Source organism: Podarcis muralis, chromosome 3, assembly GCF_964188315.1.
Source record: "Podarcis muralis chromosome 3, rPodMur119.hap1.1, whole genome shotgun sequence".
Taxonomy (NCBI): Eukaryota; Metazoa; Chordata; class Lepidosauria; order Squamata; family Lacertidae; genus Podarcis; species Podarcis muralis.
The window spans coordinates 112,931,381-112,956,347 of NC_135657.1; the positions used below are offsets into that span (position 1 = coordinate 112,931,381).

The 24,967-nt window shown below is 43.6% G+C and overlaps 1 protein-coding gene across 1 annotated transcript; it reads left to right on the forward strand.

The window, feature by feature from the left end:
* Nucleotides 1–827: 827 nt before the first annotated feature.
* On the forward strand, nt 828–23,793 carry CPB2 (carboxypeptidase B2). The gene is made up of 11 exons (XM_028722137.2): nt 828–982; nt 6,774–6,849; nt 9,505–9,629; nt 9,721–9,829; nt 10,660–10,761; nt 12,796–12,900; nt 14,466–14,576; nt 16,463–16,553; nt 19,736–19,938; nt 23,305–23,389; nt 23,484–23,793. The coding sequence occupies exons 1-11, from the start codon at nt 903–905 to the stop codon at nt 23,666–23,668; spliced, it is 1,272 nt and encodes a 423-aa protein (XP_028577970.2). The 5' UTR covers nt 828–902; the 3' UTR covers nt 23,669–23,793.
* Nucleotides 23,794–24,967: the final 1,174 nt, after the last annotated feature.

Sequence of the window (24,967 nt, forward strand, 5' to 3'; positions counted from 1 at the left end):
TATACAGGACCGAGGCCGTTTAGGGCTTTAAAGGTTAGCACCAACACTTTGAATTGTGCTCGGAAACGTAAAATGCTTTACAAGGCGATATCGTTGTTAGTTGTTTTTCCATCACAAAAAACCCCTGCTAAGAGGGTATGGAGTTATGCAACCCCTGAGCCACGGAGATAAGTAACTATAAAACCTTTCGGAGACATCTGAAAGCAACCCTGTTATAGGGGAGGTTTTTTTTAATGTTGAATGTGTTGTTATGTTTTTACATATGTTGGGACCCACTCAGAGTGGCTGGAGCAACTCAGTCAGATGGTCAGGGTATAAATAGTAAAATTATTGTCATTATTAAATAGGACACCCCTATTTTCACTGGGGAAATGTTGGAGGGTGTGTGTGTGTTGTATCCAACATTAGTCATGCTCAGAGTAGACCCATTGAAATGAATGGACAGGGCTAACTTAGATCCTTAGGGCTAACTGGGTATATTTTAAGTAATCATACCCTCCAACATGTCTTGAGTAAACTGCGATTGGATATAACCCTATATATTCCTATATATTAATTTTTACTTATTGTCATCCACCATGGAGGCCTGAAAGATTGAGCGTAAACATTTAAAATAAATGTTTGATTCCAGGCCAAATCAACAGAGCATAGCACCTCAACTGGTTGGGGAGTTAAATGAGAATTGGGAATCCCCTTGGCAACTGCTTAGACAGAGGATCACTTTACATTTTGAAAATTGTCATTGTAAAGGAATCCACTCTGACTCAGTCACACAGGGGATGGGAGCAGTGAAGATTACTAAGAGCGATAACATTAAATTTTAACCATTCTTTCAACAGAGACTTTAGAAAATCAACAATGCGTGTCCTGAACCTCCACTGTCTCGCTCAGTTTCTTTGCAAATGGCGGCTCTGAAGTTTTTCCTTTTAATTTGTATAATATCCACCTTTGGCCAAAAGAAGAATGTTGCTGCTCTTCAAAGGTAAGTATTTGTTTTCTAATGAGAGAGATGGGAAAACTCCACATAGAATAGAAGCATATTGTCCAATGGTTGAACCTAACATGAGACAGATATCCAAATGTGCTTTTTACTTTTTAACCGAGATATATAGACCAGTGTAGAATGTAGCAAAACTTCTCTTTTGGAAACATAAATTCTTAGCTGTTACTCATTACATGAAGTATTTGGTACGGTCAAATTACAAATGGACTTGTATACTGTAATGCTGCACAATGAGACTAATAGCTAAACCCAAGACCTATACTCAAAGCAAGTCCCATTGAGATCAATGGAACTTACTTCCAAGTAAGTGGGCATGGGATTGTGTCCTAAAATAAGGAAACATTATTTTCATTTTACCAGAATCTTAAAACAATGACTCCCATGTGTAAACAGAACCCATTTCTGTGAGAACAATGAGTCATTTGTGTTAGAGTTCATTTTGTCTAAGTGTTATGCTTTTCAGAAGCAAAGACAGATAAATTGATTTGAGAGCCAAAACATAAAAGAGAGAAACATAAAAAAATGCCAGGAAAGATTAAACCATACAAATCTTTCCAATGTACAAGTTTAGGATAATGTTTTGACACTCCATGGACTTCAGGAAACTTCATGGACTTTGATAAACTCAAACATTACATTTCACTAGACTTTGAGGAAAACTGAACATTATTGTTGTTGTTGTTGTTGTTGTTGTTGTTGTTGTTGTTGTTATTGAATATATATATATATATATATATATATATATATATATATATATATATACACACACACACACACACACACACACACACACGGTATATTGCCCAATACCCGGGGGTCTTAGGGTGGTTCACAGAATAAAATCAAAATACATAATCAAAATAAAAACAACAACCCATTAACCTCCCCCCAAAAAGTACACATTTTAAAAGGGCATAAAGGTAAAGGTACCCCTGCCCGTATGGGCCAGTCTTGCCAGACTCTAGGGTTGTGCGCTCATCTCACTCTAGAGGCCGGGAGCCAGCGCTGTCCGCAGACACTTCCGGGTCACGTGGCCAGCGTGACAAAGCTGCATCTGGCGAGCCAGCGCAGCACACGGAAACGCTGTTTACCTTCCCGCTGGTAAGCGGTCCCTATTTATCTACTTGCACCCGGGGGTGCTTTTGAACTGGTAGGTTGGCAGGCGCTGGGACCGAGCAGCGGGAGTGCACCCCGCCGCAGGGATTCGAACCGCCGACCTTTCGATCAGCAAGTCCTAGGCACTGAGGCTTTAACCCACAGCGCCACCTGCGTCCCTTCTTAAAAGGGCATAGGATACAGTATATTCTCCCCATAAAGGCAGACAAAATTCTCCCACAAGACAAGTATGCCTCTTCCCCAAGATCATAGGGCATGAGAACGATAATATAATGCACAGACACTAAAATCACAGTCTCATAGGTTTACAGTGCAACGCTAGGCATGTTTACTTGGAAGTCAATCCCACTTCGATGTGAGTTACTTCCAGGTAAGTCAATCTGGGAGGACTCCAGTGTAGCGCTATTGCAGTCCCTCAGTCTGAGCAAGCAGTTCCCCTCCCCTCCCCCCCATGATCTGTTCTGGGGGGGTCTCCCACCTCACCCCCTGAGTATGTGGGGGCAATGGGGGGTAAGAAGGAGGGGGAGGCCCTATTGAGCCAACAGGAGCCCTTGTTCAGGCTTCTGCTAGTGGGACACAGTTTAATCTGGCTCGGTCCATACTTTGGCTTAATGTGGTTGTGAACCCCTTCTGCCTCCTTTAATTTCCTCTTCTCCATGGGGCCTCTTCCTCCAACAGTGGTACCTCGGGTTACATACGCTTCAGGTTACAGACTCTGCTAACCCAGAAATAGTACCTCAGGTTAAGAACTTTGCTTCAGGATGAGAACAGAAATCGGGCGGCAGCAGCGGGAGGCCCCATTAGCTAAGGTGGTGTCTCAGGTTAAGAACAGCTTCAGGTTAAGAACGGACTTCCGGTATGAATTAAGTTCTTAACCCGAGGTACCACTGTTCTGCTGTTCCACACTTTTGCCTCCCTAAATCTGTGGTCTAAACCACTGAGCCTCTTGGGCTTGCCGATCGGAAGGTCAGCGGTTCGAATCCCCGCGACGGAGTGAGCTCCTGTTGCTCTGTCCCAGCTCCTGCCAACCTAGCAGTTCGAAAGCACACCAATGCAAGTAGATAAATAGGTACCACTGCAGTGGGAAGGTAAACGGCATGTCCATACACTCTGGTTTCCATCACAGTGTCCCATTGTGCCAGAAGCAGTTTAGTCATGCTGGCCACGTGACTCGGAAAGCTGTCTGGACAAACGCCAGCTCCCTTGGCCTGAAAGCGAGATGAACGCTGCAACCCCATTGTTGCCTTTGACTGGACTTAACCGTCCAGGGGTCCTTTACCTTACCTTTACCTACCTTATACTGTATGTAGTTGATGTAGCTTTCTTATTCGGATTTTCAAAGCGGAGCGAATCTCCGCATGGACATGGTGTGAAATCGAAAGAGGCACAATCCGCATTTACCCAACGTAAGGACAGGTCCTTAGTCCAATTGGTCTGGGTTTCTAGCAGGGTGGATTTGATTTAAATCACAATTTAAATCGCTAGTCAGTAAGACTTTATTTATTTATTTACTTACTTACTTACTTACTTACTTACAAAGACTCCTTCTTGCTGGTAGAATCTTAATATTTATAACCAGCTGAAGGTTTCATTTTTGGAATAATACATTTTCAGAGTAGTTTTTACAGTTATATAAAAAATTACTGATTTGGTTATACTATTAGAAATACATAGACCAATAATTATGGAATTATTGTGAGGTTTAGTAAGTTAACTGTTTATATTTGGACAACTTTTCTGCTGTACTTTATTGGAAGGAGGAAAACAATCATTTCCTTAATAACAATTTAAACAATTTATTTAACTAAGACAATAACATTATATCATGTGTATCCATGTTCGTTAACTGATGTAGTTGAACAATAAAACAAACAAACTGACTTTAGCACACATGAAAAACTTAAAACAAATCCTTATTTCCTGACGGACTAAAATGTAACCTAAATAGAAAACTATCTTTAGAAAGATTTTTGCTCCAAAAGCATTTTATTTTAAAATATCCAATTTAAATAATAATAATAATAATCTTATTTATTTATTTATTTATTTATAATCATTGTTTTTTATCCACCCTGGTTTCTAATAAGCATTTTTAGTTTTGGGCTTTGGGCCTGCTCTTGCTGTGAAGGGCTGTGTTTTGCAATGATTGCCCAAGAGCAAGGTTGGCAGAGTTACTCACTGTGTACTAAATGAGGGACAGAGAGTACAAGAGTTTTAAAATTAAAATTAAACCTCCTCCAAGCAGTTTTAGAATGGTCTAGCTCACAGGTGGAAGCGACTCACTTCAGGACTGCAGCATCAAACGGGCAGCTTGACCTGTGAATAGCTCATTCCCACATGCGAAGGCCACAAGCAGAACTTTCCCATCACCTCAAGAGCAGTGCGCAAGTTTGTTAAATCCTATCGAAGTCAATGGCGATCAAGCACCTTGGTTGTGTAGAAGCAGGCAGGCCTTTTAGCTTGGGTTGATATCCTGAAGGGGGCCATTAGAATATTGTTCTCTATATGACCCCCCCCCAAAAAAAAACCTGTTTAAGGCGAAGTTTTTCCAAAGGTTTTTCGCCAGCCAGAAGAACAAGGCCTTTTCTTGCTTAAATGTTACATTGCAAATGGGTCTCTCTTTGGAATGTCTAGGTTTAGGTGGTGAAAGATAAGAGCAAGGTTGAATATGTGTTATTCTGGCCCCAGACGGGGGAAAGACTGAAGACAAGGAGGGTGATGCAGGAGACAAAGCCCCATTTTATTGCTATCAGTATAAATCACATGTTTTACATTTGAACACGTGTCGAGGTTCATGGCGTGGAGAGGCTGGTGCAGGAAGAAGGGGGCAAGCAAGCCCATATAAGGTCAAGCCCATATAAGGACATAGGAAGTTGCTAAAATTACAATTTCCCAGAAATCAGGTGGTATTATTCTGCAAATGTATAAAAGGGCTGGCAAGCTCAGAGAGGGCGGGCAGGCAATGAACTTTACCTTGTCTGTACCTTTTTTTGTCATGGCAAAAATAATTAATTTTACTGCTGTCTGATTGACTCTTTGAAGCGATTTCTGATGCTCCAAGATAAAGGGACAAAGAAAAGGTCTAACATTTTTGGTTTCTAATGGCCCCCTTCAATCACAATTAAAACAGCCATGCTAACATACCCTCCAACATTTCTCCAATGATAATAGGGACGACCTATTTCATAATAATAATAACAATAATTGTATTATTTATACCCTGCCCCATCGGAGTGGGTTGTCCCAGCCACTCAGGTTTCCAGCTTATTTAAAAACATAATAAAACTATACAGGGCTGGCTTCAGATGTCTTCTGAAGGTAGTTTAGTTACTTATCTCCTAGGCTCAGGGATCGCATAACTCCATACTCTCCAATATTTCTGCTATGAAAATAGGGACATCCTAAGGAAAAGAGACACGGGTGGTGCTGTGGGTTAAACCACAGAGCCTAGGATTTGCCGATCAGAAGGTCGGCGGTTCGAATCCCCGCAACGGGGTGAGCTCCTGTTGCTCGGTCCCAGCTCCTGCCAACCTAGCAGTTCGAAAGCACATCAGAGTGCAAGTAGATAAATAGGTACTGCTCCGGCGGGAAGGTAAATGGTGTTTCCGTGCGCTGCTCTGGTTCGCCAGAAGCCTCTTAGTCATGCTGACCACATGACCCGGAAGCTGTACGCCGGCTCCCTCGGCCAATAAAGCGAGATGAGCGCCGCAACCCCAGAGTTGGCCACGACTGGACCTAATGGTCAGGGGTCCATTTACCATTACCTTTAAGGAAAAGTAGGATGTTCTGGGATCAAATCAGAAACCAGAACAGCTTCTGTAAATCCAGGACTGTCGCTGAAAAATAGGGACACTTGGAGGGTCTGTACTAATTATTATTGTTATTTATTAAGTTTCTATACTGTCGTTCATCCCAAGATCACAGGGCAGTTTACAATATAAAACCACAAAAATACGTAACAAGCAATAACAATATCACACACACACACACACACACACACACAATTTTAAAGATCTTATGTGTTTAGGCAAACTCAGCCCTCCAGATGTTTTGGGGCTACAACTCCCATCATCCCTGACCACTAGTTCTGTTAGCTAGGGATGATGGGAATTGTAGTCCCAAAACATCTGGAGGGCCGAGTTTGCCTATGCCTGGTTTAGGGTGTTAAAACACCAGTGCAAGTGGTACCACTGCGGTGGGAAGGTAAATGGCATTTCCGTGCACTCTGGTTTCCGTCATGGTGTTCCATTGTGCCAGAAGCGGTTAGTCCTGCTGGCCACATGACCCAGAAAGCTGTCTGTGGACAAACGCCGGCTCCCTCAGCCTGAAAGCGAGATGAGCGCCGCAACCCCATAGTCGCTAAAAAGATAGCATATCAAACAGGCATGTTTTAAGAACCCAGCTTTTATTGTGCCCTTCTTGCCCCTACCTGGCTAGTGACGATGCTTGGGCCCACCTGCCTGACAGCCATCACCAGTGTCTGTGGATTGTGAGGCTTCTTGAAAACGCGCTGGGAGGTTTAAGAACTCATAAAAGCATCCCTGGCACACTTTTTTTTTTAGTTCTACTCATATTAGGGGTCTGGTGGTTCCTTTGCATGTCTTCAGTGCTTCTCTACTACCAATAATCCCCTTTCCCCCTCTCTCCCTTCCAGTGATCAGGTTTTGTGGGCTCTTCCGCATTCGGACAGACATGTTGCGTTCCTCCAGAATTTGACCACTACTTTTAAGGTAACTGCTTCAGGGGAGAAGCCATTGCAATTAATGGGTGGTGTTATCCAACATTCCTGTTCTGCTCTTGCAAAAGAGACTTCCACAGATCAAAGTGGTCAGGGAGTGTGTGATTCATCCTGTTTCAATTTTTATTTCAAAGAACGCAATTCTTTTTTGTCACTGGGCCTGCATACAAATGACACCTTAAACCAGGAGTTGCACAATATTGCTTTCCCTTCACAGAGAGCTTGCATTCTCCATTCCATGTAATGGTCATGATAGAGGTATTTATTTTCATGGTATGCACGTGCTGACACAGTCATCATCGGTCTTTCCTACATGCTTCAGGGCTGTCCATCTATTTACTATTGATGTGGCAATCAGAAGGTCGGTGGTTCGAATCCCCACAACGGGATGAGCTCCCGTTGCTCTGTCCCAGCTCCTGCCAACCTAGCAGTTTGAAAGCACGAAGTGCGAGTAGATAAATACCGTATTTTTCCGTGTATAAGATGACCCATATTTTTTAAAACCCGAAATTAAGTTATTTAGCTTTTGGGGGGATGGGGGAAGTCACTTCTGCCAATCACTCACCCACCTGCCCACCACTGCCAATCGCTTGCCACAGCCACTGCCGATCGCACACCTCGCCGCAGCCATCAATTGTCTGCCCGCTTGCCACCACCACCAGCCCACCTGCCCACTTGCCGCAGCCGCCAATCGCCTGCCCAATTGCCGAAGCCACAGCCAGTTGCCAGCAGGCCTTGCTGCAGCCGCCAATCACCCGCCCAATCACAGCTGCCAATCTCCTGCTTGCTGCTGCCATTAATTGCACGTCCCCCCCCTCTACATTCACTATTTGTGTATAAGACGACACCCAATTTTTGCCTAACTTTTTTAAGGGAAACCTTTTACATAGAAAAATATGGTAGGGAAGGTAAACAGTGTTTCTGTGTGCTCTGGCTTCCATCACGGTGTTCCGTTGCGCCAGAATCGGTTTAGTCATGCTGGCCACATAACCCGGAAAACTGTCTGTGGACAAACGCCGGCTCCCTCGGCCTGAAAGCGAGATGAACGCCACAACCCCAGAGTTGCCTTTGACTGGACTTAACCATCCAGGGGTCTTTTATCTGACCTTTTTTACCTCATTCAATTAAACAGTATTTGTTGCCATTATATATATCTTAAGCTCAACCAGCTGTTTTTGAGGGAGGGTGGGGGAGAGTTAAACAAATCGCACCCAGGGCTACTGGGAGGTGCTGAAATTTATGATGTCAACAGCAGGCATCAGCCAATCTGCAAAATGTGCAGCTGACCTTTGCTGCAAACATTTCCTTCGGCTCGGCTCAGCTCTGGACAGCGTGGCCTTTGCAGTATGACTCTGAATTTCAGTTGCTCTGAATCGCAAGTGGGGAGAGTGCTTTTGTGCTCAGGAGAACCTACTTTCAGGCTTCACACAGGCATCCGGTTGGCCCTTGTGAAAACAGGATGCTGGACTTGATAGGCCGCCAACCCAGTAGGACTCCTCATTAGAGTACAGTCATACCTTGGGTTGAAGTAGCTTCGGGATGAATATTTTCGGGTTGCGCTCTGCGGTGACCTGGAAGTAATGGAGCATGTTACTTCCGGGTTTCGCCGCTCGCGCATGTGCACGCGCTAAAAAATGGCATCACGCGCATGCGCAGAAGCAGCGAAACGCGACCCGTGCATGCACGGACATGCAGTTGTGTCTTACGTTTACTTCAGGATACGAACGGGGCTCCGGAACGGATCCAGTTCGTATCCAGAGGTACCACTGTACAGCGGTACAGTGGTACCTTGGGTTACATAGGCTTCAGGTTACAGACTCCGCTAACCCAGAAATATTGCCTCAGGTTAAGAACTTTGCTTCAAGATCAGAACAGAAATCGCGCAGCAGCAGTGGCACGGGAGTGGGAGGCCCCATTAGCTAAAGTGGTGCTTCAGGTTAAGAACAGTTTCAGGTTAAGAACGGACCTCCGGAACGAATTAAGTACTTAACCGGAAGTACCACTGTACCTTGATTCTCAAACGCCTTGGTACTCAGACAGCTTGGAACCCAAACACTGCAAACCCGGAAGTAAGTGTTCCAGTTTGCAAACCTTTTTCAGAAGCCGATCATGCACCGTTTTGAGTGTTACGCTTCCGGTTTGAGTGCCACACTTCTGTTTTGAATGTAATGCTGAGGTCTGTCTGTTTTTGCTATTTGTTTTGTGTTTTTGTTTTTGCAGCTCTTTTGTTTTATTTTTGTGACTGTGTAAGAACCTAGTTCAGCTACTGATTGATTGATTGTGTGACTGCAGTACATTGTTTATTGCTTTCATTTTATGGAACAATGGTCTCGCTAGATAGTAAAATTCATGTTAAATTGCTGTTTAAGGGGTTGTTTTTAAAAGTCTGGAACAGATTAATCCATTTTGCATTACTTTCTATGGGAAAGCATGCCTCGGTTTTGGAACGCTTTGGTTTTAGAACAGACTTCTGGAACGGATCAAGTTTGAGAACCAAGGTACCACTATATTGTTCTTAGACAGCCTGGGGAAACAGTTTCAGAAACACAAGCGTTTTTCTACCTGTTACCATTTGCCATTGTGATTCCTTTTAATTAATCCAACGTTCATTTCAATTTTGTTTAAATGTTTTTGTAAACGTGAATAGATTGTGCTGTGGCAGCCAGATTCCCCCAAGAACATTATGAAGAGCAAAGAGGTGCATTTCTACGTCAATGTGTCTGATGTCGACGATGTGAAAGCGGCGCTTAACCAATCGACCGTTCCGTACAAGTATGAGACTCTTACTTCCTGCTATTCATGCATGAAACAAACGAGAATCTAACCATTTTGTTGAACGGTACGCTCTCTTTTCCTTGTTCAGAGTTTTGCTGGAAGACGTTCAAAAAATGGTTGAGACACAAACTGTCAACGACACTGTCTCCCCGCGGAGCTCTTTATCGTATTATGAACAATATCACTCTCTAAAAGAAGTAAGGCATTCTCGTTGTTTCTTTTCTTTATGATAAATATAGTTCTGTTGATTTCTAATATACATATAACAAACATTTCAGAAAAAGTAGTAATAATAATAATAATAATAATAATAATAATTGTTATGTACTGAAGTTCTCACCCTGGGCCAGCAGGGGGATACTGTAGATAGTTCAGGTCCATATATGCAAATAAGGGATCAAAAGTGACGTTCAGTGATTGGATAGTTACAGAAAGTTGTTACAGTTACGTTGTACTGGAGCTCTATATAAGCAGGCTGACTGAACCCCTCAGTTCAGTTCTGTTCTGGCCTGTGAATAAACAAGAGCTGTTTGAAGAATCGCTGTGTCGTCTGATATGTTCACCCACAACTTAATAATAATAATAAAAAAATTATTTATACCCCACCCATCTGGCTGCGTTTTCCCAGCCACTCTGGGCGGCTTCCAACAAAATATTAAAATACAATAGTCCTTTAGACATTAAAAGCTTCCCTAAACAGGGAATTCCAATTTATCCTCTCTTCCCAACCACACACTTCTAGGATGGACCAGTCTATTTAAGTTTGCCAAAGTCCAGTCTGTGATTTTCATGGTTGCCATTCTCCAGGGTTATCTGGAAAGTATTTTATTAAAAGGTACCATATTTCTTGTGTGAAGGGAACACTGTCTTGGATGCAATCCATTCTTCCCATCAGTGTAAACTCCTGGAGTGTTAAATTAAATGGCCAGTTCTAGGTATGAGGAAGCAAATGGGGTGTGCTTTACTTTCATATTTAAAATAGGCATCGATGTAGATTTTTAAAATAATTCTACTTATTCCATTTTAGATATACTCCTGGATGACAGAAATAGCTGCACGGCATCCGGATATCCTCCAAAAAATACACATTGGGGATTCCTATGAGAAACGACCACTCTATATTTTGAAGGTACAGTTTATCAAGAGCTCCCCACCCGTACCGGACGGCTTGCGTGGATTCCCTTTTGAACCCTGAGAGAGATAGAAGAATCTCTGGAGTCAGGCTTGTGGAATTTATCTATCATGAGGCTGAGTGAGGCAGCTGCCTTGGGCGGCAGATACTGAAGGGCAGAGACTAGACAGAGCTGTTTGTGCCATGTGTCCTGACCTACGCTAGCCTTATGCTCCCATCCTGTCCCTTCATCAGTGTAAATGTAAAGGGTAAAGGGTCCATTAGGTCCAGTCGTGGCCAACTCTGGGGTTGCGGTGCTCATCTTGCTTTATTGGCCGAGGGAGCCGACGTACAGCTTCCAGGTCATGTGGTCAGAATGACTAAGCCGCTTGGCGAACCAGAGCAGCGCACGGAAAAGCCGTTTACCTTCCTGCCGGACTGGTACCTATTTATCTACTTGCACTTCATGCTTTTGAACTGCTAGGTTGGCAGGAGCAGGGACCGAACAACGGGATCTCACCCCGTCATGGGGATTTGAACCACCGACCTTCTGATTGGCAAGTCCTAGGCTCTGTGGTTTAACCCACAGCGCCACCCGCGTCCCATCATCAGTGTAGTAAGGTTGAATTCCCAGTCTGACTGGCTTTTGTAAATAGAGTTGGGTGGAGGAAGGAGGAGGTAACAAGAACAAGATTCAGGGACCAGGGTAGCACCTGAGAAATGTGTTTTCAGGATTCGCCGTATTCCGGTGAGTGTAATTTGTCCTGTCTGTCTTCAATGCTGAATTTTAAATTGATGGAATTTGCCCTGGGACCTGACGGTGAAGGGTGAGTATCATTTTGTAGTACAGTGGTACCTCGGGTTAAGAACTTAATTTGTTCTGGAGGTCCGTTCTTAACCTGAGGTACCACTTTAACTAATGGGGCCTCCTGCTGCTGCCGCACGATTTCTGTTCTCATCCTGAAGCAAAGTTCTTAACCCAAGGTACTATTTCTGGGTTAGCGGAGTCTGTAACCTGAAGCGTCTGTAACCCGAGGTACCACTGAGTAGTAATATCAAATATTCAGTCAGAGCTACTTTCTCCACTGAGGTAGGAAAAGTCTGTACAGTATAGGAAAGCACTTTGAGAAAAGGTTGAGAGGATTGTATTATAGTAACATTTTATAAACAGAGACTTGGGGCGGGGAGGATATAGAGCACTGTTCACCTTGACAAATGTGCTTTGAATCCTAGAACTGTAGAGGGATCACAAGGGTCATCTAGTCCAACCCCCCATCACACAGGAATCTTTTGCCCAACGTGGGACTCGAACCCGCAACCTTGAGATTAGGAGTCTCATGCTCTACCGATGGAGCTATCCCAGTCGTTTGAAATAACGTTCAATTAGTTCAAATAGAGGGATTTAATATGCTTATGATACGGGGTGGCAAATGTGCTTTAATTATAACTGAACAATGATTTAGGCTGCAAATATAACAGAACGCTTACTGTGAAATAAGTCTCATTGAACTCAATAGTGGGGATTTATAGAATTGCGCTACAAGCGTCTCACACGCAAATATTTTGTATGTAAAATTGGTGGACGATGCAGATTTTTCACACTGTTGTTATGCATCGTTTTACTTTATTTTTATAGCATGGAGATTCCAAACTATGCTAGTTGTTGTGAAATGATAACCAGCGGGTGGTGTGGTTTTTATGGATGACATTTCACAGGGATTTCTTTAGAAAATTCTAGATTCAGGTAGGTAGCCGTGTTGGTCTGACGCAGTCGAAATATATATAAAAAATAAAATAAATTGTCCAGTAGCACCTTAGAGACCAACTGCATTTCTTCTGGGTATAAACTCTGAAATATCTGAAGAAGTGTGCATGTACACGAAATCTTATACCCAGAACAAACTTAGTTGGTCTCTAAGGTGCTACTGGACAATTTATTTTATTTCATTTTTATATTTAGAAAATTATTCGGGAAAAGGATATGACCAGGAAACTTGCTACCATCTAGAAAACCCTATACAACCGAACTTTCTGTTTCTATTCTCTTACTAGCTTTCTAACAGAGACAGAACTGCAAAGAATGCCATTTGGATCGATTGTGGCATCCATGCCAGGGAATGGGTTGCTCCTGCCTTTTGTCTCTGGTTCATAGGACACGTAAGTACATGGCATATTTCCCCAAAACAGACTTTATTTAGACGTACATGGAACACCCATTCGTGTTTATGGTCCCATACAGAACGTCATAGATAAAATACAAAGGGGCCCTGCCCAGAGGAGGAGCTACCCGGAGCGGCGCTCGTCCCAGGAGGCGTGGCACGGGTTCTGGGAGCGTGGCGCGCCGCCCCCAGGGGGTGCATGGCAAGCGGCACGTGCCCCGAGAGGTGCCGCCCGATCGGGGGTCGGTATTTTGTCCCTCCCCCCTTTGGAATGGGACCCGGGGCGGTCCACCCCACCCCCCGCCCCTGCCTCAGAACTTCCCTGGCCCTACTTCCAAAGAGCTTACAGTATAAAATAAATGGAGGGGAGGGCAGGGCAGGGACAAGGGTAGAATATGAAGGATGCTGGCAAATGAAATTCCACTTACAGTGGTACCTCGGGTTAAGTACTTAATTCGTTCCGGAGGTCTGTTCTTAACCTGAAACTGTTCTTAACCTGAAGCACCACTTCAGCTAATGGGGCCTCCCGCTGCTGCTGTGCTGGTATCTTTGGCCCCATAGTCACCTTGTCCAGGCCATTTGACCATTTTAGGTCTCGGATGTCTGGCGTTACCCTGGCAACCTAGCCTTCAGTGAAAGGGAGGAGAATAATAAAATCCTCTTCCTGGGTCTCAGATAGTTGATTTGCACTCGGGTGCATTTGTACCACATTCAGGGGTAGATAAGGAGAGATGGAGTGCAGCGTATTGGCAAATGCAGAACACACAAAAATCAAGCCTAATACATTCTAAAAGTTTAAATACAATTAAAGTGAAATAAGGAAACCTTATTAAAATAATAAAAAATATACACCTGGGGTCTCTAATTCTTATATCAGAGAGAAATTTCATTGGTGGCTCACAGCCATCCAGCATTGCTCAAAGCCCCAGACCTGAGGGGATGATGATATATGTTTGTTTGTTTGTTTGTTTGTTTCTAAAGCTGGCTCAAGCCCTGACAGACACTATGGCCCTGTCGATTGCCAAATGATGTAAGATTCTAATGCCCACGCTTGGAGTGTGAAGGACATGATGGGAGAGGAATAAGCAGCTCATTTTTGAACAGGGCTGGCTAAAACATGCACAATCACTTGGAGCGTGGGTAGGCAAACTAAGGCCCGGGGGCCAGATCCGGCCCAATCACCTTCTCAATCCAACCCGCGGGCGGTCCGGGAATCAGCGTGTTTTTACATGAGTAGAATGTGTCCTTTTATTTAAAATGCATCTCTGGGTTATTTGTGGGGCCTGCCTGGTGTTTTTACATGAGTAGAATGTGTGCTTTTATTTAAGAGGCATCTCTGGGTTATTTGTGGGGCATAGGAATTCGTTCCTCTTCCTCCCCCCCAAATATATATATATATATATATATATATATATATTCCAGCCCCCCACAAGGTCTGAGGGACAGTGGACTGGCCCCCTGCTGAAAAAGTTTTCTGCCCCCTGACTTAGAGAGCTTGAGAGGCTGAAGGTTTTGTCATTGTTTGACACTTCCCATCAAATCTCGTTCTTTCGTTCTCTGTAGGCCACTCAGTTTCTACAGCGAGATCAGGCCATGGCAAGACTTCTGCGGCACGTTGATTTCTATGTCATGCCAGTAATGAATGTGGACGGTTATGAGTACACATGGACTACTGTAAGTACACATTTTATAGAAGAATTGTGGGATTTGGTTTGGAGCATCACAAAGCTCAAGAAGACCATGAAATGGCTAGCTCTTCCTAGTCCTTCCACCTGAAAACATCCAGTGGGGGGCGGGATAAGTTCACAATCTTAACGCAAAATGAAATGCACGCTCTTAAGAATGCTTTCTTCCGCATTGTTGGGAAAACTAACCTTTTCTTTAAAAAATCAATAATATAAAATGTACCCTGGTTTCATACAATACCATGTATACATGATTAGGATTAGATTGGCTTTTCTTTCTTTTTTCTAAACTATAGAACTTTAAACCTGATGGTGACAGGTTGAGGGTGTTCTGACTTCACGGAACCATTCATGTTGTTGTTTAGTCGTGTCCGACTCTTCGTGACCCCCTGGACCAGAGCACGCCAGGCACTCCTGTCTTCCACTGCCTCCCGCAGTTTGGTCAAACTCATGCTGGTAGCTTCGAGAACACTGTCCAACCATCTCGTCCTCTGTCATCCCCTTCTCCTTGTGCCCTCCATCTTTCCCAACATCAGGGTCTTTTCCAGGGAGTCTTCTCTTCTCATGAGGTGGCCAAAGTATTGGAGCATTAGCTTCAGGATCTGTCCTTCCAGGGAGCACTCAGGGCTGATTTCCTTCAGAATGGATAGGGACTCTCAAGAGTCTCCTCCAGCACCAGAATTCAAAAGCATCAATTCTTCAGCGATCAGCCTTCTTTATGGTCCAGCTCTCAGTTCCATACATCACTACTGGGAAAACCATAGCTTTAACTATACGGACTTTTGTTGGCAAGGTGATGTCTCTGCTTTTTAAGATGGGAACCATTCATAGCCATCTGAAATATTGAGCATGAGTGATGTTACCCACCCACCCTTTTTCTTGTTCCTTTTGCTTAAGCGTTGAGTTGTATCCAACAGAGCAGACCCATTGAACTTAATGGACCTAAATTAGTCATGTTTGTTAATCTCAATGAATCTATTCAGAGTATGACTAACATTGGCTACAACCCACTGATTTAATCTTCTGCATATAATTTCTATAGGAATATTGACTGACGTGTTCTGAAGTCCAAAGTATTTTGGACTGGAAAGGTGCAGTTGGTTGGCAACCTCCTCCTGGTTATAAAATAATAATGTCTGTCTCATCTTGAAGGATTCCCATCTGTTTTCATCTTTGGCATTCTCCAAGATCAGCCATACTGAATAATTTTAGGTTCTTCTTCTTGTAGTTGTGTGTAGAGAACAGCATGTGCACAAGACAGCGGGAGATCTTTTAGTTGGAAAGGCATTCAACCCTCCATTCGAGGACAAACATTTTCTATCCAGATTTCCTTCCATGCCAAGGGGAAAAGAGGAAACATACCACACAAAGTGAGCATCTCCTCAGTGTCTCCCTGCAGAATTCAATAGCATTCTTCTTCTTAACGAGACGTTTCCTTTTCTTGTCATTAAGACGTTGGCTTATTTTCCCACTTATCTCCCTTTGCTTATCTAGTTGGTGACCTTTCCTAGTTGGAAAAATAGTTATCAACACAGAGCTCTTTCTAAGAAGCATACTTAGATTGGAAACAAGATTGTAGCCCTGGTTATAGTGCCCAAAGGTCACTCCTGTCTGCGTCCACAAGCAAGACTTGAGCAAGCAGGGTGGATATTATCCATCATAATAATCCATTTATTCATCTCACATCTGCAATGGGATTTATGAGGGCATTTTACCTTCTAGGGAGTTAAATTAAAGCGGATCAAGAGAAACAGAGTCAGACCTGATCCCCTTCCCAGATGCTGTGATTGGTTTAATAATATACATTAAAGACTGATGGTATCAGCCTTAAAATGCTTTTGAATCCATTTTTTAATGGGGTGCATTTGTATACAGAATCGAATGTGGAGAAAAAGCCGTTCCCTGCATGGCGACAACAGATGCACTGGTACAGACTTGAACAGAAATTTTGATGCAGGCTGGTGTGGTAAGATGAATTGGTGTATTTTTTAAAAGACACCTTTTCTGAATATGTATCTTGTCCTTAAACCAACTATCCTCTCCACCTACCTGGGATTAAATCCTGCTGAACTCAGCGTGACATACCTCTGAGTAGATGTGTCTCGTATTTCACTGAATCTTCAGTATATTGGTGTTTCCTACAGTATATTGGTGGACTACATCTCCCAGCTGGGGCTGAGGGGAGTTGTAGTCTAAAACCAGATTGGGAAAATGTTGCTATGTTTAATCCCTGCATGACATGTGAATTCTATATTGATGGTCTAGCTCAGGGCTGCCCCTGGCCGCTCCCCCAAAAAAGCTCAACAACTTTGGCTCCTCAAGAAAAAAAGGTCAACACTGCCAGTTTTTTAATAGTGGTAGTAATAATAATAATAATAATAATAATAATAATAATAATAATAATACCTTGTCAATGTACAACCTGTGTACAATGAAATTAACCAAGTATCCTTCCCTCCCCCACCCACAAACACTCAATCTCATTGCACTCTGTGTGCTTGTCTCACAACACACCAATCCTGAAAGTCAGTTGCGCTATATTATTTTCCGTTCAGCAGCCTAACAGCCCACGGATAGAAACTGTTTTTCAGCCTGTTGGCACGACTGATCATACTTCTATATCTCCTACCCGAGGGTAGAAGATCAAAGAGGTGCTGGCCGGGGTGTGAATCATCCCTGAGAATTTTCCTCGCTCTCTTAAGGCAACGATCCCTTGCGATGTCATCTAGCGGGCTCAGGGGACAGCCCATGATATCATGTGCTGTGTTCACCACCCTCTGTAAAGACTTTCTGTCCATGGCTGTCAAGCCAACGTACCACACTGTGATACAATATGAGAGGACACTTTCTATTGTGGACCAGTAGAAGGAGGTCACCAATTGTTGTTTAACATTGTTATTTCGCAAGACCCTGAGGAAGTGGAGTCTCTGTTGGGCCTTCCTAACCACCTGAGTTATATTGTTTTTCCAAGTGAGGTCTTCACAAAGGTAAACTCCCAGGAATTTGAAGGAAGAGACTCTCTCCACACACACACACACACACACACACACACACACACACACCGATATACAAAGGGGCTAGTTCCCCTCTCTTCCTCCAACATCATCTCCTTTGTCTTGCTAATTCTCTTGGAAGTTTTACAGCCCTGGTCTAGCTCTATAATAATAATGCTATTATTGATATGCCGTTCATCTGACTGGGTTGCCCCAGCCACTCTGGGCAGCTCCCAACAAAATATTAAAAACACAATAAAACTTCAAATATTAAAAAACTTCCCTCCCTTCAGATGTCATGTAGTTGTTTATCTATTTGACATCTGATGGGAGGGCATTCCACAGGACGGGCAGGTCTACCGAGAAGACCCTCTGCCTGCTTCCCTGTAACTTCACTTCTCTAAAGCTTACCCTTTCAAGAGTTGTGAAGTTGTGTACTCTAACGGGCACAGATCTTACCAGGTTGTACAGGTGAAATAAAGTTTTGTGGATGTGCAAGTTTAATCAGACAAGCCATTAGTATTCCAGTTTCCATCATAGTTCCAGTCTGGCATCTATACATTTCTCCTTTATTGTCCTAAAAAGCATACTACTAGAGAACCTTTCTGAGCTGGAAGTATCTAAATAGCTTTGTGACCAAGAAGAAATCAAGAATGAAATGTTAAGGATTACTCTGGAGGTCATGAATGAGAAAGATTTCCTTGCCTCGGTGTATTTGGCAGATGTATACAGCCCATAGGGACGCGGGTGGCGCTGTGGGTTAAACCACAGAGCCTAGAACTTGCCGATCAGAAGGTCAGCAGTTCGGATCCCCACGACAGGGTGAGCTCCCGTTGCTCGGTCCCTGCTCTTGCCAACCTAGCAGTTCGAAAGCACCTCAAAGTGCAAGTAGACAAATAGGTACCGCTTTGGCAGGAAGGTAAACGGCGTTTCTGTGCGCTGCTCTAGTTCGCCAGAAGCAGCTTAGTCATGCTGGCCACCTGACCCAGAAGCTGTATGCCGGCTCCCTCGGCCAATAAAGCAAGATGAGCGCCGCAACCCCAGAGCTGGTCACGACTGGACCTAATGGTCAGGGGTCCCTTTACCTTTATACAGCCCATATCTGTACAAGTTTGGAGCTCTCTTTCCACCTATCCTTATCTCCCAGGGTGTTGACTGAAGTTCTCATGGCCTTGATGGCCAAACCTCAAGTCGATTAGGAAAGTATGTCTTTCCAATTATGGGGGAAGTGGATCAAGAAAAGTTTTTTTTCTCCCTCTCTCGTACCATTAAAACTAGATTTGGTTGGAGGATTTGGGACAGTCAAAAGAGAGAACTTCTTGATGCCGCACATAAACTACGGAACTTGCTCTCACTGCAGGCAGTGATGGCCATCAGCTTGAATGACTTTGAAAGAGGATTATTCAAATTCATGGTGGATAGGGTTGTCACTGGCTACAAAGTGTGATGGTTAGGTTCCATCTCCACTGTTGGAGCCAATGTGCTTCTGAATACCAGTTGCAAGAAACCATCAGAGGGGAGACAGATGTTGCGTTCAGCTTCTGGGCTTCTATGAGAACAGAACGATGGACTAGTTTTGCTGTTGCCCTGATCCAGGAGATTCTTGTGGTCTCACATTTGCCTGTATTTGGATAAGTAGCTCAGCAGATCTTCACCTTACTCACAATGTTCAAATTGTTATTAAATATATTGGGTGCTGTGGGTTCTCCCATGTCTATGAGATCCTGGATTAGTAGTTGCCTTTCTGCTTAAAACTTGCATTCCCAGAAATTGGCTAAGCAAGATTTCCCATCTATTTATACTACAGGAATCTATAAAATGTCACGTATGAAACAGCCACCAGTACTATACAGGTAGAAATATCAAGAGGATTTTTATAGACGAATGGCAGCTTGAATTCTCTGCATTCCAGTCTTCCTGAAAAAGAAGTCACATATAGGATTGGACCTTTCACAGATTATGGCCATTACTAAACAAATAATTGAATAATACTGCAGTAGCAATGTATGAATCCAGTAATGTTTCAATATTTAATTAAGTTTTTTGATTTTATAGCATAAATACAGATTTAAAAATGCCCCTTATTTGGTTACTCATTGGATTCATACATTTTAAAGGAAATCGTTTTAAATCAGCTGCTTTTGTTTTTTTAAAGGCATAGGTGCATCTGATGATGCCTGCGATGAGACATACTGTGGACCTTATCCTGAGTCTGAACCAGAAGTAAAAGCTGTGGCTAATTTTCTCAGGAAGCACAAGAATCATATTAAGGCATATATAACAATGCACTCTTACTCCCAGATGGTTCTGTTTCCATATTCTTACACAAGAAATAAAACTAAAGATCATGATGAGATGGTAAGTAGCCTACTATTCATGTTTTATGTAGCCCTAGAGACCTGTCAGGGACGCGGGTGGCGCTGTGGGTTAAACCACAGAGCCTAGGACTTGCCAATCAGAAGGTCGGCGGTTCGAATCCCCGCGACGGGGTGAGCTCCTGTTGCTCGGTCCCTGCTTCTGCCAACTTAGCAGTTCGAAAGCACGTCAAAGTGCAAGTAGATAAATAGCTACTGCTCCGGCGGGAAGGTAAACGGCGTTTCCGTGCGCTGCTCTGGTTCACCAGAAGCGGCTTAGTCATGCTAGCCACATGACCCGGAAGCTGTACGCCGGCTCCCTTGGCCAATAAAGCGAGATGAGCACTGTAACCCCAGAGTCGGCCACGACTGGACCTAATAGTCAGGGGTCGCTTTACCTTTTTAGAGACCTTTATGGTCTTGCTTTTGAACTTGGGATTCCCCACCCCCCAAAAAAGAGATTTCCTTCATAAATTGCTAAACGCTGGCAGTTTCTACTCACAGGCTCGGTTGAAATGTAATGCTATACAAGGATTTGACATCATGAGCAGGAGCAGTAGAGAGCTTCTTTGTGTGTTCCCTCCTCCTTCCCATCTAGCTTCCCATTTCATCAAACCACAGTTTGCATACAAACCAGAATTAACCATCGTTTGGGGACCCTAGATTAAAAACCAACCATTTTCCTATTTTCAGACAAAATAGCAAAATAGCTGGCAGGAACTTCTGGCGTCCTTTCCCTTGCATGTGGAGGCAGCATGTGATGTTACTCATTCTCATGACAAGTCATGGTTTGTCATTACATCCGAATTGAGCCACAGTGTCTGAATAAAGCTGCTTTGTCCAGTGGTACCTCGGGACGCGGGTGGCGCTGTGGGGAAAACCTCAGCGCCTAGGACTTGCCGATCGCATGGTCGGCGGTTCGAATCCCCGTGGCGGGGTGAGCTCCCGTCGTTCGGTCCCAGCTCCTGCCCACCTAGCAGTTCGAAAGCACCCTTAAGTGCAAGTAGATAAATAGGTACCGCTTTATAGCGGGAAGGTAAACGGCGTTTCCGTGTGCTGCTCTGGTGCCCGTTCGCTAGAGCAGCTTCGTCACGCTGGCCACGTGACCCGGCAGTGTCTGCGGACAGCGCTGGCTCCTGGCCTCTAGAGTGAGATGAGCGCACAACCCTAGAGTCTGTCAAGACTGGCCCGTACGGGCAGGGGTACCTTTACCTTACCTCGCGTTACATACACTTCAGGTTACATACGCTTCAGATTACAGACTCTGCTAACCCAGAAATAGTACCTCGGGTTAAGTACTTTGCTTCAGGATGAGAACAGAAATCGTGCTCTGGTGGCGCGGCAGCAGCCGGAGGGCCCATTAGCTAAAGTGGTGCTTCAGGTTAAGAACAGTTTCAGGTTAAGAATGGACCTCCGGAACGAATTAAGTACTTAACCCGAGGTACCACTGTATTCCGGTTGTTGACTCTTACTAAGGGATCTGAGAGACTCTGACCATTCTGTGCTGTGCGTTATTTGTGATACTTAAGACTCAGAACGTTTGTGAAGCACAAAATATTCAGGGAAAACAGTATTTTGGAAAAAAACTTACTTCATGGAAGACTAGAACGCCCAATTGTTCCTACGGGTGTAAATAGGTGTAAATATTGAAGCTTTAAGCCAGGGGTAGGCAAACTAAGGCCCAGGGGCCGGATCCAGCCCAATTGCCTTCTAAATCTGGCCCGCGGGCAGTCCGGGAATCAGCGTGTTTTTACATGAGTAGAATGTGTCCTTTTATTTAAAATGCATCTCTGGGTTATTTGTGGGGCATAGGAATTTGTTCATTCCCCCTCCCCCCCCAAAAATAGTCCGCCCCCCCACAAGGTCTGAGGGACAGTGGACCGGCCCCCTGCTGAAAGTTTGCTGACCCCTGCTTTAAGCCACACTGTGCAATGAATGTAGTATGGATAGGATAATCTAGGCCACTGTTTCTCAACCTTGGGCCTCCAGCTGTTTTGGGACTACAACTCCCATCATCCCTGACCACTGGTCCTGCTAACTAGGGATGATGGGAGTTGTAGTCCAAAAACAGCAGGAGACCTACATTTCGGAAACCCTGATCTAGGTGATGCAAGCTATAGTCCAACATCTGACAGACAACCATTGGCCACCCTGTCTAGAATAACTACTTCCCCACATTCAAGTAGAATTAATTTATGGAAACATGCATAAAATATCATACCTAATATTCAGTATTGAAATGGTCAGGAACATTTAATTGCACAGATTAGCAAAACTAGAATTATAGCAAATGAAGTCTGAGAGCTGGTTTGCCTTTCCACCATGAAGTTTCTCAACCCATGGGATGAAAAGGAATTAGGGGACCCAGCAGCAAATATTTGGATTGAATGCTTTGGTCAGTATTTATTTTGTTGTGGATCACTTCAGAATCCAAAGGAGGAAATAAAAAGCTTTCTGGAAAGGTAAGCGGATTGGATCACCAGGTTACAAATGCACGGAACTTGAACTTGCTTATAAAAACATCTTGCAGAATTAACTACAGCTGGCCTCTGCCCTTATGGTAATATAAAGGTTCTTCCAAGGATTTGCAGAGAGCGCTATCGCTAAAATCTGCTTGCTTAGCTAACACGGCTTTACTGACATAAAGCAAATATAGATTGCTTTTGTATATGTCGTGCCTAAGAGTGTTTCTCTGTATAATTAAGGAGACTTCATCCTGGATTCTGGAAGTGTTGGGTTTTTTACAACAAATACATTTAATGTTGTTTTGTTTTCTTCAAACCTGGCGGCACTGAACAGTACTGGCTTTTGATTTAGTCAGGTTTCTTTTCCTTTTAGCTAAAAGAAAGTGTACATAAATTTCTTGTTATGCTTTAAGGTTTTGTTTTCCAAAACATTATTTCCTTTGCAATATAAGCAGGCACTGATTGAGAAGATGGGTGGATAGATGCTCACAAGAACAGAGTGCACCAATTCTTGGAAGACTAGTACATATTTTAAAGAGTAAAGAATGTAGCTTTTTATATTACTGCGTATATAATGGCCAATAAATGGTTCAGGAATAGAACAGCATGATTATGACGTAACATAGAACTGAGAATTCTATGTAAGTTTTCCTAGAGCATTATTTTCCTAAGTTTGCTTCTCCTATTTTACTTTATTTTCAAACTGTGCACTAAAGAAGGGTCAGATATTTTTTCTTGTGTTACAACTGTGTGAATGCTTTAGAATCCTTGGCTTAGCCACATCACTGTATATCTGCTTGTTTAAGTGTCTTAACTATGTCTGTAGCTTAAACATAAATCTACATAAATTAGTGCAATTAACGTTTTTTTCTTAGGCTAATTAACGTTTTTCCTTCCTTTTTTAGCAACTTCTGGCAAGCAACGTAGCCAATACCATTAAAAGTAAACATAGAAACCGCTATGTTGCAGGCCCTGGTGCACAAACAATCTGTAAGTACCTAAAATGCTACAGTAAGAACGTAAAGATTTTAGTATCTTTGTGAACAGGACATGAATAATAAGTATTTCTGGCTTCTTTCCATAGATTTAGCTCCAGGAGGATCAGACGACTGGGCTTATGACCTTGGTATAAAGTATTCTTTCACTTTTGAGCTTCGGGACAGAGGAACATATGGATTCTTGCTTCCTCAGAGTTTAATTAAACCAACTTGCTCTGAAGCGCTTACTGGAGTCAAAGTAATAACTGATCATGTTATTAAAAACATGTGAAACCCCCTGTATTCAATTTGGCGCCGCACAGTATAGTATCAGCTAACTTACCTGGCCCATAGGGCAGCCTAATTCAAGTCGCTTGGTATTCTCATTTCAGTGAAAATTAAACTCTGACCCATGTACTTATCCTGTCTTTTATTGCAATACTAATAGCATGCCTAGTACTTGTGTAACTTCTCCACATAGCTTTATAAATCAACCAGAAGACAAACTGTCAGGTTCCAAACTCCCATTCTCCAAGGAAAAACGTTAGAAGATGCCAATCTGGAAATGCGTTAATAGCATGTATATTGCTATTCATAGCACATTCATAGAGGATAGCTAAATGTAATCTCCACGTGGAGGCATGTGACCAAGAATGAATCACCGCTATGTTCTCTTTGGAAACATCCAGTCTTCTGGCCAGCTACTACTGGAAACAGAACACTGGGTTAGATGGTAAGAGCTGTTCAATACCTGTAGTGGAATAGATTCCCTTGGAACTGGTGGTTTTTAAGCAAAGATTGGATGGTCATCCACCACAGATGCTTTAGCTGAGATTCCTGCATTGCAGAGGGTTGGACTCGATGACCCTCAAGGTCTCTTCCAAGTGTACAATTCTTTGATCCTCATCTTGTGCAGCAAGGCAGTTTTTATATTACATCAAAAGACAACTCTGAGAATATGCAGGTGTAAGATGAAGAAGTTTATGGGCTTTGTTCCCTGAAGCTCACTTGCATTACATGCCCTATGCTGTTTTTGGCACAATCCTCTTTTTGTCACAAAATTGGTTCCATCCATTGTCTGGCAATCATATAATATTGGTAAAGAAAGGTAAAGGGACCCCTGACCATTAGGTCCAGTCGTGGCTGACTCTGGGGTTGCGGAGCTCATCTCGCTTTATAGGCCGAGGGAGCTGGCGTTTGTAGACAGTCAATTTTTCCGGGTCACGTTGCCAGCATGACTAAGCCGCTTCTGGCGAACCAGAGTAGCGCACAGAAACACCGTTTACCTTCCCGCCGGAGTGGTACCTATTTATCTACTTGCACTGTGACGTGCTTTCGAACTGCTAGGTTGGCAGAAGCAGGGACCAAGAAATGGGAGCTCACCCCGTCGCGGGGATTCGAACCGCCAACCTTCTGATCAGCAAGTCCTTGGCTCTGTGGTTTAACCCACAGCGCCACCCGCGTCCCCATGTTGGTAATGTTGGTATGTACTGCTAAAACCTAAGACATCAGCACTTCAGCCAGCAAAATAGGGAGACGTAGTCATAAGCAACAACTCCATGTGATTTAACTTAAACCCCACAAAGGAGGT

Coding starts and splice junctions, on each gene's coding strand:
- CPB2 (XM_028722137.2), top strand. CDS start 903: ATGGCGGCTCTGAAGTTTTTCCTTTTAATTTGTATAATATCCACCTTT. Junction 9,830..10,659: donor AATATCACTCTCTAAAAGAA/GTAAGGCATTCT, acceptor ATTCCATTTTAG/ATATACTCCTGGATGACAGA. Junction 14,577..16,462: donor ATGAGTACACATGGACTACT/GTAAGTACACAT, acceptor ATTTGTATACAG/AATCGAATGTGGAGAAAAAG.